The sequence below is a fragment of the Drosophila serrata genome, unplaced genomic scaffold, assembly GCF_035046125.1.
Source record: "Drosophila serrata isolate PLE 108 unplaced genomic scaffold, ASM3504612v1 contig_329, whole genome shotgun sequence".
NCBI classification, from domain to species: Eukaryota; Metazoa; Arthropoda; class Insecta; order Diptera; family Drosophilidae; genus Drosophila; species Drosophila serrata.
The window spans coordinates 72,156-85,978 of record NW_028257227.1 but is presented as its reverse complement, the minus strand read 5'-3'; the positions used below and the strand labels follow the sequence as shown (position 1 = coordinate 85,978).

Sequence of the window (13,823 nt, the reverse complement as noted above, 5' to 3'; positions counted from 1 at the left end):
GCCGGCTTCCAGCGGTTCCCAGTTCCCAGTCTTCTTGAGGAATTCGGTCAACGGCACTGCTAGCGTTGCGAAGTTTCGAACGAATCTCCGATACCAGCCTGCTGTTCCCAGAAACGCGCGCCCCTCCTTCATCGACCTCGGCTCCGGCATCCTCCTGATTGCCGCCACTCTACCGGGATCCATGCTCAGACGACCTCCACCCACGACAAACCCAAGTAAGTCAAAGACTTGAAGCAGAATTTAGATTTATTCATGCCGATAGTTAATCCTGCTTCTCTTAGGCATTCGGCGACTCGTCGTAGGTATCGGAAGTGCGTCTCGATGTCCGAGGCCAGAATGAGCAGATCGTCCAAGTATACAAATACGTTGGATCGGATCTCGGCTGGGATTACTCGATCCATGAGTCTCACCAGCCTCTGTGCCGCATTACAGAGCCCGAAAGGCATCACCCTGAATTGGTAGAGGGGCCGACCAGGAACTGTGAACGCCGTCAACTCCTTGCTCTTCTCGTCCAGTTCGATCTGCCAGAACGCAAATTTCAAATCCACGCTGGAGATGAAATGCGTTTGATCGATTCTGGACAGGATTCCATCGATACTAGGCAAGGGGTACGCGTCCTTGACGGTCACGTCATTTAGTTTCCTGGCGCCTAAACAGAATCTATCCTTTCCAGGCTTCGACACCACCGTCGTCCGGTTGCTCCAAGGGCTCTTGCTCTCCTCGATGACTCCCAGGGCTAGCATCTTGTCGACTTCGTCCTCGACCACTTTTGGCTTCGCTGGCGACATCGGGTAGGGTCGGTCTTTGAAAATTTTGGAGCCTTCCACCAGCTCTATGGAGTGTTTCTCCAGGCCAGTCGTTCCCAAACCATCCTTCTCGAAGGTGAGGGACCTCTGCTTGATTGCCTCTAGCTCTCGGTTCTCGGCTTCAGATAATGTCCAGGATTCGGGGTCTGTCTTTTCCTCGTCGTCATCTTCCTGGTCGGCGTAGTGCTCCATCTCCCTGGCGTGAACTTCTTCGGCTTTCTTCACCCCTTGAGCAGGGATATCTCCAACTACGGCCGGGGCCAGGTCAAACGCCCGCCAAAAGTCGCCGCCGAGGTATGCCGTTTGTTCCAGATAAGGGCACAGATAGAAATGAATGTTTTCTACCCTTCACTCATACTCCACAGGTACCTCTATCCGGCCGATGATCGATCGATCCTCTCCAGCGGCAGTTCGCACCATCGAGAAGTACCTCTGCACCGGCACACCCATCGCGTCCACCAGTTCCCTGCAGCCTTTTCCGAGGAGACTGACGCTCGCTCCGGTGTCCAACAACCCAGTCAGCTGCTGGCCTGAAATCTTTACTCGGGCGAACGGTCTGGGATCCTGGGTGCCGCCCCGCTTGACGGCCGCGACGACCTCTCGGCGCTTCCGCTATCGTTTCCGGAACCGATCTCGTGCCTTTCGAACCGCCGGGAGACCTCACGCATGCCGCTCAGCTGATACTCCTCGAATATACGGTTCCTGACCTCTAAATACCGCCAAATGCGCTCTTTATAGGGTAAGTATCTTAAATTATTTTTAGAATTATCCTTAATGTCTATCTTGTTATTTTTAGGGTCTCCTACTGCGCGGAATTCCGCGTTGGGCGAGCCCCTTCCGCTCTGGGATCGCCCCGCCGTCCGTTTCCCATACAATTCGTGCACTTCGGAGCGACGGTGTCGGCCTTCCCGCAACGGAAACAAAAATCTTTTTTCAGTTCCTGCCCGCAATCCCGAAAACCGTGGTCCATGGATCCACAATTCCAGCAGCCAGCCCAGAATGGATTTCGAGGCCGCTCCTGGACTTCCTGCACTTTTAGTGAGTGCTCATCTTCATTCTCCTCTGGCTTTAGAGCAAACCCCTCGCTGACTCGGTTCCGTTCCGCTCCTTGGTAGCGCGTTGGTGGTGGGAATTGGGCCCGAGCTCTGCGTCCGAAGGTACGCTCCACCTCGAGGCTCTCCTGCCGCAGCTCATCCACAGTGAGTAACTGCATCGCATACATGAAGCGAGCGATCCCTTCTCTTAACCCTTTTTTCATCACCTTAACCAGGTGACGCTCCGGCATCGGCTTCCTCAGGCGAGAAGCAAGGGTTTGCATCGCGTGCAGATAATCATCTACGCTCTTCCCTGGTTGCTGCTCCCGCTGCAGTACCTGATGCATCCGCTAATGCTCCGTCTCGTGGCTCTGGAACCGATCTAGCAGCGCTCGGCGTAGCTGATGCCAGCTGTCCAGTCGGTGCTGCTGCACGTGGATCCAAAACCACTCCAAGGCCCTACCTGTAAGCAGCGTGTGGAAGTTTCTCATCACCTCGGCCCATGAACAACGCGATTGCCTCTGGAGGTACTCCAAGCGAAACAGGAAGCCTTCGATGTGGTTCCACTCGTCCTCACCGCTGAACGAGACGTTCCACCTATCCACCCTTGTGACCTGGGGACTGACTCCTGCATCCCAGTTGGCGTACGTCCGTTCGTCACGGAATCCGCCGGCGCGGCGGTCCTCGACACGCCAGTTCCGACCAACGCTGTCATCCCGACGCGTCTCCTCAACCTCGGTGGAACCGTCGGGGCTGAATGAGTAGATCTCGGCTGGATCTGGCGCCCTCCTGGACGGCTTCGGCGGAACTCGTGGCGTAGGCCTCGTTGCATGACAGGCGGACGTCGTGCACGGGCTCCCTCGCTCGTCCAAACGGAGGTGGTGGCTGCTGTGGGCGCTGTTGTTGTCCTGTTGCTGTCGACTGCTGCTGCTGACTCTCGATCCCTCCAGGTAAGTGCTGCTGCTTTGTGGCGGGTCTCAAAACTTCATTAATCAGCTTCATCATTTCCAGAAACCCGGCCCGCAAGCTCTGGCTGATCCCATCTTCTTGGGTCTTGCGGTATGTTTCCGCCGCCTGAGCTAGGGCGAGGTTCACCGCCGACTTGGCTGTGGAATTTAGGGGCGGATCTTGAAAATGTACTGCCCGCTGAGCGGGATCCGTTCCCATCAGACGGTCAGCTGTGGCCCCGATCGCCTCGAAGTCTAGCAATTTAGTCTTTGCTTGCTCTTCCGGCTCCTCCAGCTGTTGGTCTTGTCGCCGAGAAGGGGGTGTCCTCGGCAACCCCATAGAGGCCCGCGGCGGCGCGTGCCCGACAGCACCCTCCCCATCTGTGAACCACAACTCCTCTTCCTGGGCTGAAGGACCCTTCGACCTGAGCTGGTAATTATTTCCCCTGTCCCTGTCCATAATCCAATTCTTTAATTCCTAACCGCTACCGACTTTATTCACAAAATAAATAAATATGTAAACATAAATAACCTAACATAAATAAATGCACATGCAACAAATATGTAATTAAATAACGCAATAAATAAATAAATCAATAAATAAATAAATGGAGAAATAAATATACGAATAAATAGATAAATAAATCTTCTTCTACCTGCGTACTCAACCAAAAAAATGCACTAACTTTTCTATTCCTTTCTAAATTTCATGGGAGATGGAGCCGATCAACCGCCGGTGGCTCCGTGCCAGATTCCCGCCTCATCAATTCGTCCCAGTAGTTTCGACTCCGGCCGCTCGTCAACTGGGCTAACTTTCAGCGGTGCTGAAAGTCGCCAGTTAAGGACATCGGCTTTCAGCAGTATCCCGTAGGATTTTCCTTGATGCCTGGGACTTCAAGGCTCAGATTGCGGTGGTCGCGCAGCGCGCAGTGAGACCTGCGGGTCGCGACTTCACGAACAAACTGATCCCAGGAAGCTTCATCCACCAGGATAACCCAAGGATCTGCACAACATTTACTTTAACATTAACATTAACATTAAAAACAACCAAACTTGACTTTAATATAAATAAACACTTGTTTCCCTATCTACTATATATCACAGTTTATATCACAGTGGTTCTTGACTCGTGCTTTATGCACGTTCTATGGCTAAAGGATACGTCGTTCCCACGCCCGGATGCCACCACCCTGCCACCGCAGCACCCTCTGTGAACTGTGTCTGGGAGCAATTGTCCATCTTTTTGCGGACGAAACCTCCCGTCCTGAGGGAAAACTAATTAAAAATAAAATCAACAAATATCCTACGCCTTGGCCACCAGTCCCCGGTCCTCGGTGCAGTTGCAGACCGTAATATAGGCCTCGTAAGCCACCGATTGCGAGGGATGGATGACCTAGGACGTGGCCTTTCGAGACGTCGTCATCCCTTTCATTCTTTTATTTTTTTTTTTAGATTTGGGCGCCATATTGTAACGAAACTGCCTTTCTTTGGGCAACGCCGGGCTAGCTCAGGGTGCCCAGGGCTGGGTCCGACCCAAGGCCCGCAGTCCGCACAATTTAAAATACCGAATTAATCGGACGTCTCGGACTAAACTACAAGTGTCATCACTAACAATACAAAAAGGTAAACAAACAACAAAAATTAAGCTGCTGGGTTGAATTTGTGGCTTGGCTGGTTCCGCCACGACGCGCCCACCCATCCAGTGATGCCTCCTCCACATTTCGGGGCATCACCCATCTCCGGCATGCCGGAGCTTACTCCAGGCGGTCTAGCGACTGGCCCATCTCCTCCCAGGTAAAACTTACTCCATTTTCATTTTAATCTTTTACTGTCTATTGATTATAAATTTTTGGCATCTTACATCTAACAGAGTTACAAATATGGTTTTAGGCGCCAACTCGTCCACGGAGAGAACGTGGCCTCAGCCAGGGATGCGCTTGCACCAAGGCTGCCTTTTATTGGGGACCGACAACGTTGGCGGAGGAGAAGCTTTTTGGCCACCAATTGGCTACGATTGGCTAACAAGAAATTTTCCCTCTTCCACCTACTATCCCTGCTGGAGGTCCATGAGAAATAGCCTAGGGTCGGGGTTCAAACAAAACTGAGAGCTTCTTAATGGCTTCTTCCCCGTTCCCCTATTGGTTGCACCAATCCCGGACCCAGGAAACGATCAATCCGGATGGCGAGACAAACACACTAATACCTTACATCTAACACTAACTAACAATAACACTAATATCTTACACCTAACAACAACAACTTAAATTTTTTTCTTTTATCCCAGCTCGCCCTGGTTTGGCGCCGGGTGGTTAGGGCTGCCCGCAGGTCGGCGGCAGCTGCCTGGGCAGAAATTAATACGCAATTCGCCCCTTATTTCGTCCCATCCGGAACGGACTCACCGGATGGCAGCAGCTGAAGTGAATTTCCTGCAGTGGCTCAGCCGGCTGCTCTGGGTGGCGGAACTGTGTTGCGGCGGCGGCTCAGCGGATCTGGGGTCGTCTTTGGACTACGGCGGCGGGGACGGCTCCGAAGTTGGCTCCGGCCGGCGGACCTGGCTGCGCCGGTCACTCTGGCCGGTGGTTGTTGGTTGCGGCAGCGGCGGCGACGGCGCCGACGTTTGCGTGGGCCGGCGGACTTGGCTTGCGGCGGCGGCGACGCGGTGGCCAGCAGCTCGGGCGACGGCTCTGGAAAACGGAATTGGGTGGCTCTGAGGCGACGGCTCAGGCAAACGGCACTGGGTGGCGATCGGTCACGTCTCCAACTTGATTCCGGGATCACGTTTTTTTCTTTCCGAAGTTAACCGCCCGAAAATCACGCATCACGTTATCCATCCAGATTTTTTCTCCCCTTTTTTTTCCGCTCGCACCTCCCTTTATAGCCCGGTTCCTTTCCTCTGTTCCAGACTCTAGCCGTTACTTTTCGTTGCCCTTGCCGAGAGAAAGGGCAAGAACCCTTTCTCTTAGGCCGCATTCGAACTTCCCGGTTCGCTCATTTTCCTCGCCCCCTCCTGGTCCTACCAATTCCACTTATCCATATCGATATATCGATAGTCCTTCAGCCCGTTCCCTCCCGAAATGCAACAGTATAAAGAAGGCTAACTACAAAGTTTCATTCAGATAGCTTTAAAACTGAAAGACTAGTTTGCGTAGAAACGGACAGACGAACATGGCTAGATCGACTCGGCTGTTGATCCTGATCAAGAATATATATACTTTATACGGTCGGAGGTGCCTACTTCACTGCGGTGCAAACTTCTGACTGAAATAATAAAAATAAAAAAATAAGAAAAAATAATACCCAGCAAGGGTATAAAAAAACGAAAAAAAAACTCCGTCTTACTGCTCTGTTGTTTTTTTTTTGTGGACATTTAATTCAGTTTTTAAATGTCTCTTAGCTTAGTCCCCGCGTACCCCTGGCCCTGTCACTGCTTGACAATTGAGCAGATCGGTTCGACGAGCTCACATACGTTTTGAGCTTGAGCAAGCATTTTTTTTACAAGTGGGATTTAACTTGGCCATATATGAGCTCTCCATTCCAACAGTATAGAAAAAGCAAACGATACGATAGTGACTCAGAGTCTGATAGTGAATCCCCCCCGCGTACTTCCACCCCAATACGGGCACCCGCTAGTAGTAATTATGGATCCAGATCAGCTTAAAGCTGTAATTCAGGCCGCAGTTATCCATGCCCTAGTGGACAGGGTCGGCAAAGAAGAGGAAATGCGCCAAGCCATACAGCAGTTGGCCGCTCAAGTGGCGGCGGTGCAAGTCGCATCTACACAGGCGGAAGCTCTAAAAATCAAAGTTTATGAGCCCATTGACAGCTAAGGCAATGTTCAATGCAACGAGCCTCTAGATGCCTTTAAATGCCTGTCCGAATTTACGGGGGCACAAGAAGCTGTCTCTTGGCAAGCGGCAGTTGCCGCATATCACATATTTAGGAAATATTTTCATAGCTCACGCCATTACCATTCGGTGGTCATAATTAGGAGTAAGATTAGACGCCCTGCCGATGCGGTGCTATCCTCATTTGGCACAATATTAAATTTCGATGCGATCGTAGACCGCGTCGATTTCACATAAAGTGACAAGCGACATATTCACATCATCGAGCAGCAGATGGGCACCCCAGACAGGGAAGCCTCACGCTCCTACAATACTAAGACGAGGTTGAGAAAAAACTCACCTTGCTCACGACTAAGGCAACTATGTCGTACGAAGCATCGGCGGCAAGAATTTTGTGCTAAAAATTCCGGGATGATGCGCTCCGCATTTTTATTTCGGGCCTCAAGCGCAGCCTCTCCGATATCTTTTTCTCGGCAAAGTCGATAGACATGCCAACTGCGTTGGCATTGGCTCAAGAGGTGGAATCAAACCACGAAAGATACACTTTCGCAACATCGTTTGCAAAGAGCCAGGAGGATAGGAATAGGAAGCAAATTCCAAAGGCGCAAGATCGCCAACAAACTTCCTATCAAGGGCACCCCCAAGTAAGTGCGGGCAAAAACCCACAGTTCACTAGACAACGAAAGGCTCAGGTGCACTCGGCTTCGCACAACGATAGGCGTCGTGAGAACACGCCAGAGCCCATGAGGGTTGACCCTACAATGTCTAGGATGCTCAAGCTATCTCAAGCGCCGGCCTACTAAAACAGGAAACCGGCCGGATCCGATCGATCCGGCCCGCATAAGAGGCAGAAATTTAAAAAAAATACACCGCCGTATATTTAAGGGCCGCCCAGAATATCAATGACGACGCCAGTCATGAATATGAATCAGACCCTGCTACCCGTCATCAAACGAAGAGTAGCGGGGGTAGATATGAAGCTTTTGGTAGACATGGGCGCGGCAAAAAATTTCATCCGTCCAAAGGGGGGATTGAAAGGCGTCCGCCCGGTAGAATCGCCATTCTATCCATGGTATCACCACCATCACTAAGAAGTGCTTTCAAAACAGGCAGGGGTATCACCTTGTCTAGCTTCCGGCCACCTCAAATGGGGCTTCGGAGTAGAAAAGTTAGAATTCCAATCGTGCCCCGACGTCAATTTTACCAACAAAGCACGCTTTGCAAACCCCAACGAGGCCCTCCCTTGCAACACGTCGGTGGTAGCTACCATCAGGACGGTTAGTGAGGAGCCCATTTATACCAAGCTTTACCCGTACCCAATGGGGGCAGCGGATTGTGTCATTGGCGAAATCCAAGAGTTGCTAAAAAATGGCATAATACAAAGGTCAAAGTCCCCCTACAATAACCCAATATGGGCAGTAGACAAAAAGGGCACGAAGCGGGCAACCGCAAAATGCGGCATTAGACTTTCGCAAATTTAACGAGAGGACGATACCTGATCGGTATCCCATGCCAAAAATCTTTATTATACTATGGATTTTAGGCAAAGCCAATTACTTCCCAACACTCGATTTGAAGTCGGGCTACCACCAGATCACTCTGGCAGAGCGTGACTCTGAAAAAACTTCATTTTCCGCTAACGGAGCAAAATTCGAGTTTCGCCAACTACCGTTTGGTTTGAAGAATTCTGCAGCATCTTCCAAAGAACCATCTACGACATACTGCGAGAGCAGGTTTGCAAATTTTGATGTCTATGTTGATGATATCATCGTTTTTTCAGAAGACGAAAACGCCCATATACGGCACGTAGATTGGGTTCTAAAGAGCCTGCACGACGCCAACATGAGGGTGTCAACGCAAAAATCGCGATTTTTTTTAAAGCGTTAGCTTATTGGGCTTTATTGTCACCAACAATGGTGCCACAACTGACCCAGAAAAAATCAAGACCATTCAGGAATTCCTCGAACCCAAAAATTTATTCGAGGTGAGATCGTTCCATGACCAGGCCAGTTATTACCGATGCTTCATCAAAGATTTTGCATCAATAGCTAGGCCCATCTCTGATATTCTTAAGGGGGAGGATGGAAGTGTCAGTAGGCACAGATCCAAAAATGTCCAGGTGCAATTAAGCGAACAGCAACGACTTGCTTTCCAAAAGTTGCGTAACATACTGGCTTCAGAGGATGTCATACTCGGCTATCCTGATTACAAGAAGGCATTCGATCTAACGACGGATGCCTCGGCATTTGGCATTGGGGCGGTACTGTCCCAAGAGGGAAGACCTATTACCATGATATCTAGGACACTAAACGACCGAGAGTAGTTTCGGAATACTTTTTCCCAAAAATGGCCAAGTTAGCGAATGATACTTTCACTAACTGTAAAACCTGCGCTAAAGCAAAATATGACAGGAATCCTTAAAACCGCGAACTCGGCGAAACGCCAGTCCCGTCTTATGTGGGAGAAATGCTACACAAAGACATTTTCTCCACTGATAGGATATACTTCCTCACATGCAGTGACAACTTTTCTAAATTTGCAATGGTCCAACCAATTCCCTCTAGAACCATAGAGGATCTCAAACCGGCTTTATTACAACTCCTCAACGTTTTCCCGAAAGCCAGAGCCAATTACTGCGACAATGAACCCTCATTGAACTCGCACACCATTCGGACCATGCTAGAAAATCACTTCGGTGTTAGCATTTCAAATGCACCGCCACTCCACAGCGTCTCGAACGGACAAGTGGAGCGATTCCACAGCGCTCTGGTGGAGCTGGCCAGAAGCCTTAAAATTGACAAAGGCATTAGCGACACTGTAGAGTTGATCATACTGGCCACGTCCTCATTAAGGGGAGGTTGGTCTATAAGGACAACCTTAGGTAGGCGAAACACTAATTTGTTACCATTTTTTCCATTTTTTATCTCTAGTCACTTGGCATAAGTTTTTTATCATTACTAATATTTATTATGCTTAATTTTTCATTCTTTGGTGGTGGGCTACCCCATTAGATTTATAAAATACTTCAGCAAATTAAAAATTAGAGGTTCAAACCCATACCTCTGCTATTCCTTTTTGCCCTGACATCGGCGCATGTCACAGACTACTCGTAAGCCAAATACATTCCCGTCATTAATGGACGGATTTTAGTATGGGAAGAATTCGCATCCTTGAGACACTCAGCGAATCTCTCAAAGTATAGGCGCATGGTCGAGGAAACTGGTGGCATGATTAATATGTTTCCCCAGTCACACATGCAAAAGCTTTTGAGCGTAGATGAGTATAGACTTCTTGGAAGCAGCGTTAAGAGTAGTGGCGGGAACGCCAGAGGACTTTGACAAAATTAAATTCAACGAGTTTCATATATTTTGCATATTTTTCCCATATCGCAACACGACACCATACTCAGGCTGGAAGACAACGTAATGGCAGAATGTAACGGGGAGATCCATGCGGTGAAAATTGCTCCACAGCACCAGAGGTTACCTTTTGCCAGCTGGCGGTAAGAAAACCGTGCGCCAAGGAGCTCCACGATGGAGGCACTGCGCATTGTGAAATCCAGCAAAGCAACCTGCATCCCGTTACCTACGTTGACGATGGGATTTTCATTGTAATTGATAGCCCGGCACGTGTGAGTGTGGACAATGGCACTCACGTCCACATACGAGGCTCTTACCTTATCACTTTTAACTACTGTACCACGGTCAACGAAATCCGATAAGTTAAGTATGACGTAGCCCAGAAGAGGGTAACAAGTGTGGCTAGCTCGCCTTCCCTGAACATCATCCTGGAACACAACATACTTAGCTTTCCGTACCTTCCCCGCTTGAGTGAGCGTAACGTGGAACACATTAAGAAATTCGGCTATCGATCACACTATATAGTGCTAATCGCAGGAGCAATCTGCTGCGCGTTGATTTGAGTCAGCCTCACTAATCGGCGAGTCACCCAGTCCAGGAGATCCGCGGCCCAACTAAGGGAAGTGATTGCCAAAATAGGGTCGGCCGAGGGCGGTCTTAATTCTGACGGGGGAGTAGTTAACTAAGTTTACCGGGCGACAGAAATGACCGATCGTCCGAGCTCGCTCCGGCTAAAATGCTGACATAACTTCTGGCCGGATGCCCGTCATAGCCCGCAAACACACCATATCGGCACCCCTTGCTCGATGATCGCAGTATTGATCCGTGTGTGAACAACGGCCGAGCTCCCCACGGCACCCATTGCTCGAAGATCGCTGTATCCATCCGTGTATGAACTACGGCCGAGCTCCCCTCAGCACCCCTTGCTTGAAGAACGTAGCATCCGTCCGTATGTGAACAACGACCGAGCTCTCCTCGGCAGCCCTTGTTCAAAGATCGCGGCAACCGCCCAAAGTGAATAACAGCCGAGCTCCCCTCGAACAATATTTTTTACCAATTAAACAGAAAATAAATTCTAGAAATATAAGGACCTTCCAGTTCTCACCGATCAAAAGCAATTCTGCAAATGAATTTTTTAATTGAACAAAAATAAGCCACTTACGTTTTAACAACATTTAATAAATTACAAGTCAAAACACTAGTGAATACTTCAGCTGTCATTAGAGTTGCGAAAAAATCGATCGAAATTTAGGTACTGAAGGGTATTTACCTACATTTTGTAAATATATTTTGTAAGGAATGTACACATGTATTTGTATGTGGAGTGGACGCCCTGCAGTACCATTCAACAATAATTAATCAACGATTCATTAACAGTGAAGGTGTTGTTGATTATTCATCTATTAATGGTCATACAAATTGTTGATGAATTTAATCAATCAAATCAATGAATCATCAACAAATTCTTCAACATTAATCAATAATTCATAGATTAATCATCAGCAAATTCATAAACAATTCATCAACAGTTCATCAACAATTCATCAACGGCCGCGCCATGGTACTTCCGACGACTGCGGCCAAGACTACCGTCGTAACTGTATTGTGGTGAACGACTCGGCAGAAGTCACAGTCGACAGAGCAACGTTTCGGTAGAAGACGCAGTTGGCGTGACTGATGACTGTTGATGACAGTGGCCTATTGATGACATGTGGTATTGCAGGGCGGTATTGTAAATATGTGTATGCATACACATGTACATGTAAATAAATGTAAGAACACAGCCCTTTAGTACCATTCCTCTCGGATTCATGTCTGAATAAGGATGGATTGGCGATGCCTCCATCCTGAATCATACCGGAATTTGGATGCAACCCATGCTGAAATTAGAAAACCTAAATTTGGACTACCCGAGGAATCATCCGGGAATCCGACGGGATTGTGAATTTCGACACGAATTCCCCCCTGAATCAGAAGGGAATTCAGAACCAGATTTTGAGCGGAAACTGCCAGTAATTCCAGACGGAATTAGATAATAATCGTAGCTGAATTAAGAGCAGAAACAGACAGGAGAAGACAAGACAACGTGTTGACAAACCACGGAAACCCCTCACCACCCTTTATTTATTTAAATAAATGCAAGAGGAACACACTAAACAAAAGGAATTGGAAACTAATTTGAAACTTCAGAATTGTTTTTCTGCGGCTTGTTTATTAAGACAATTTTGGAACTCGAATAATTTCGGAAATGAATTGGAGAAGTTGAAGCAATTGGCAAAATCTCACTGTATGACTATATATCTCTCTTGTGCGGCCTTAAAGCCACCATCTGTGAGAGATGGAGTTATCCTGCTCGAAGAACCATGAAATGGAGAGGGGTGGCTCTAATTGCTGAAACAGCCGAACAATTTAAGTAGGTATGTTACAGTGGTGAGGCCCATTGCTGGGGCCTCCTTTTTGCTCCTTTTGTTCCACTCCCTCTGTTTGTCGTTGTTGTTCACTATCAGTACCACCGAGAGTCAGTAAGGAAACCTAGGATTGCTGAAACTTTTAGCTTTCCTATACTTCCCAGTGACTCCATCTGGTAGGCACCAAAGTGGTGAAATCTGATGTGGTTTAGCGCTGGGCAGAAGCAGAGCAGATGTTCCGGTGTCTCTTGCTCTGTAGGTTGCTTACAGCTTCTAGTGCCGTAAACCTGCTAATATCCCGCTTGCTGTTGGATAGCAGTTCACTGGTTCGTTTCTTGTCGTACCTCGGCCATCATTCCCTTGACCTTCTGTGATCGCTCTTGCTTTGCCATTTTTTCTTAGCTATCTGCTTAAAGAGGTCATGGATCCTTGTCTGGATCGCGTTTAGGGAGATCGGTAATTCGAAGTCAGAACTTGGTCCTGCCGAGCCTGCACGGGTAAGTTCGTCTGCCTTCTCATTTCCTGGGATCTCGTTGTGTCCCGGTACCCATGTTAGGTCCTGAGGTCCTGCCTTAAGGAAAGTTCGACTGCTTCCCTTACGGCTAGTAACTCAGCCTGAAAGACCGTCGCTGAGTTAGAGAGATTGAAAGTCTTTTCAATTCTCCAATTTTCAGCGAAGATCCCAGCCCCTACGCCGCAGCTCATTTTTGAGCCATTGGTGTAGAGGGACACCTCGTTCTCCACTACTACTTTGTCCCTACTACAATTAAAATACGGGAAACTTTTTGTGGTGCGTCTGATGTTTATTGTGATGTAGGTAAAATATAATTGATTACATAAAACTTAAACATAATTTGGCACGTGTTTAGGAAGCTCTTTGAACTGAGAGAGAGGGATAAAAGCTAGGACACTGCTCTACCCTCTTAATTAAAAAATGCAAACATTTAGTGCTACATAAAAGCGGGGAAGCCTACGTGAATGTGAAAAGTTATCGTCCGATCAGTCCACTTCCATCATTTAGCTAGATATTTGAGAGAAGCTTGAAGGATAGTCTTTTAATCTCTCCAAAATTTCGAGTGTCAATCCGTAACCCAATCAGTTCGGATTTTGTCGAAAACATGGGACTCCTCGACAGCGGGACAGAGTGGGTAAGTATGTCCTGGATGTATTCCAAAGGAATAAGTATACGGTGTCCACATTTCTGTACATTCAGCAAGCCCCTTGACAGGTTTACTCTGCGTAAGCTCTGCCGTCTCCCTGATGGCGAAGATTTCCGCCTGGAATTTGCTGAATTGGCTTGATAGCTTATACGACAGCCGTCTGTGTATATGTTGAGGTGTTGAACATGGTCTTGAGCCGTTTTCCAGTCTTCAGGTCCCATAAATTTTGTTGTTTTAACATCCGGGAAAGTTATAGGTGTCATG

The 13,823-nt window shown here is 48.4% G+C and overlaps 1 protein-coding gene and 1 long non-coding RNA gene across 3 annotated transcripts; both read left to right on the top strand.

Annotated features, from left to right (window-relative positions):
- The first annotated feature begins 47 nt into the window (after nucleotides 1-47).
- LOC147642929 (uncharacterized) lies at nucleotides 48-3,881 on the top strand. Of its 2 annotated transcripts, none has more exons than XM_086837596.1 (8): nucleotides 48-215; nucleotides 282-608; nucleotides 674-791; nucleotides 932-1,100; nucleotides 1,172-2,005; nucleotides 2,077-2,790; nucleotides 2,852-3,220; nucleotides 3,504-3,881. In XM_086837596.1, exons 4-5 carry the CDS (start codon nucleotides 935-937, stop codon nucleotides 1,510-1,512), a joined length of 507 nt encoding a protein of 168 aa, XP_086693722.1. In that variant the 5' UTR covers nucleotides 48-215; nucleotides 282-608; nucleotides 674-791; nucleotides 932-934; the 3' UTR covers nucleotides 1,513-2,005; nucleotides 2,077-2,790; nucleotides 2,852-3,220; nucleotides 3,504-3,881. The 2 variants fall into 2 exon arrangements, with proteins under 2 accessions (XP_086693722.1, XP_086693721.1); XM_086837595.1 differs by having other exon boundaries at nucleotides 674-1,100; nucleotides 1,172-1,545; nucleotides 1,603-2,005.
- Nucleotides 3,882-4,390: 509 nt separating this feature from the next.
- LOC110189700 (uncharacterized) lies at nucleotides 4,391-5,034 on the top strand. Its single transcript, XR_015272757.1, has 2 exons — nucleotides 4,391-4,581; nucleotides 4,658-5,034. It is a non-coding gene; the product is annotated as an uncharacterized LOC110189700 (long non-coding RNA).
- The last annotated feature ends 8,789 nt before the right edge of the window (nucleotides 5,035-13,823 follow it).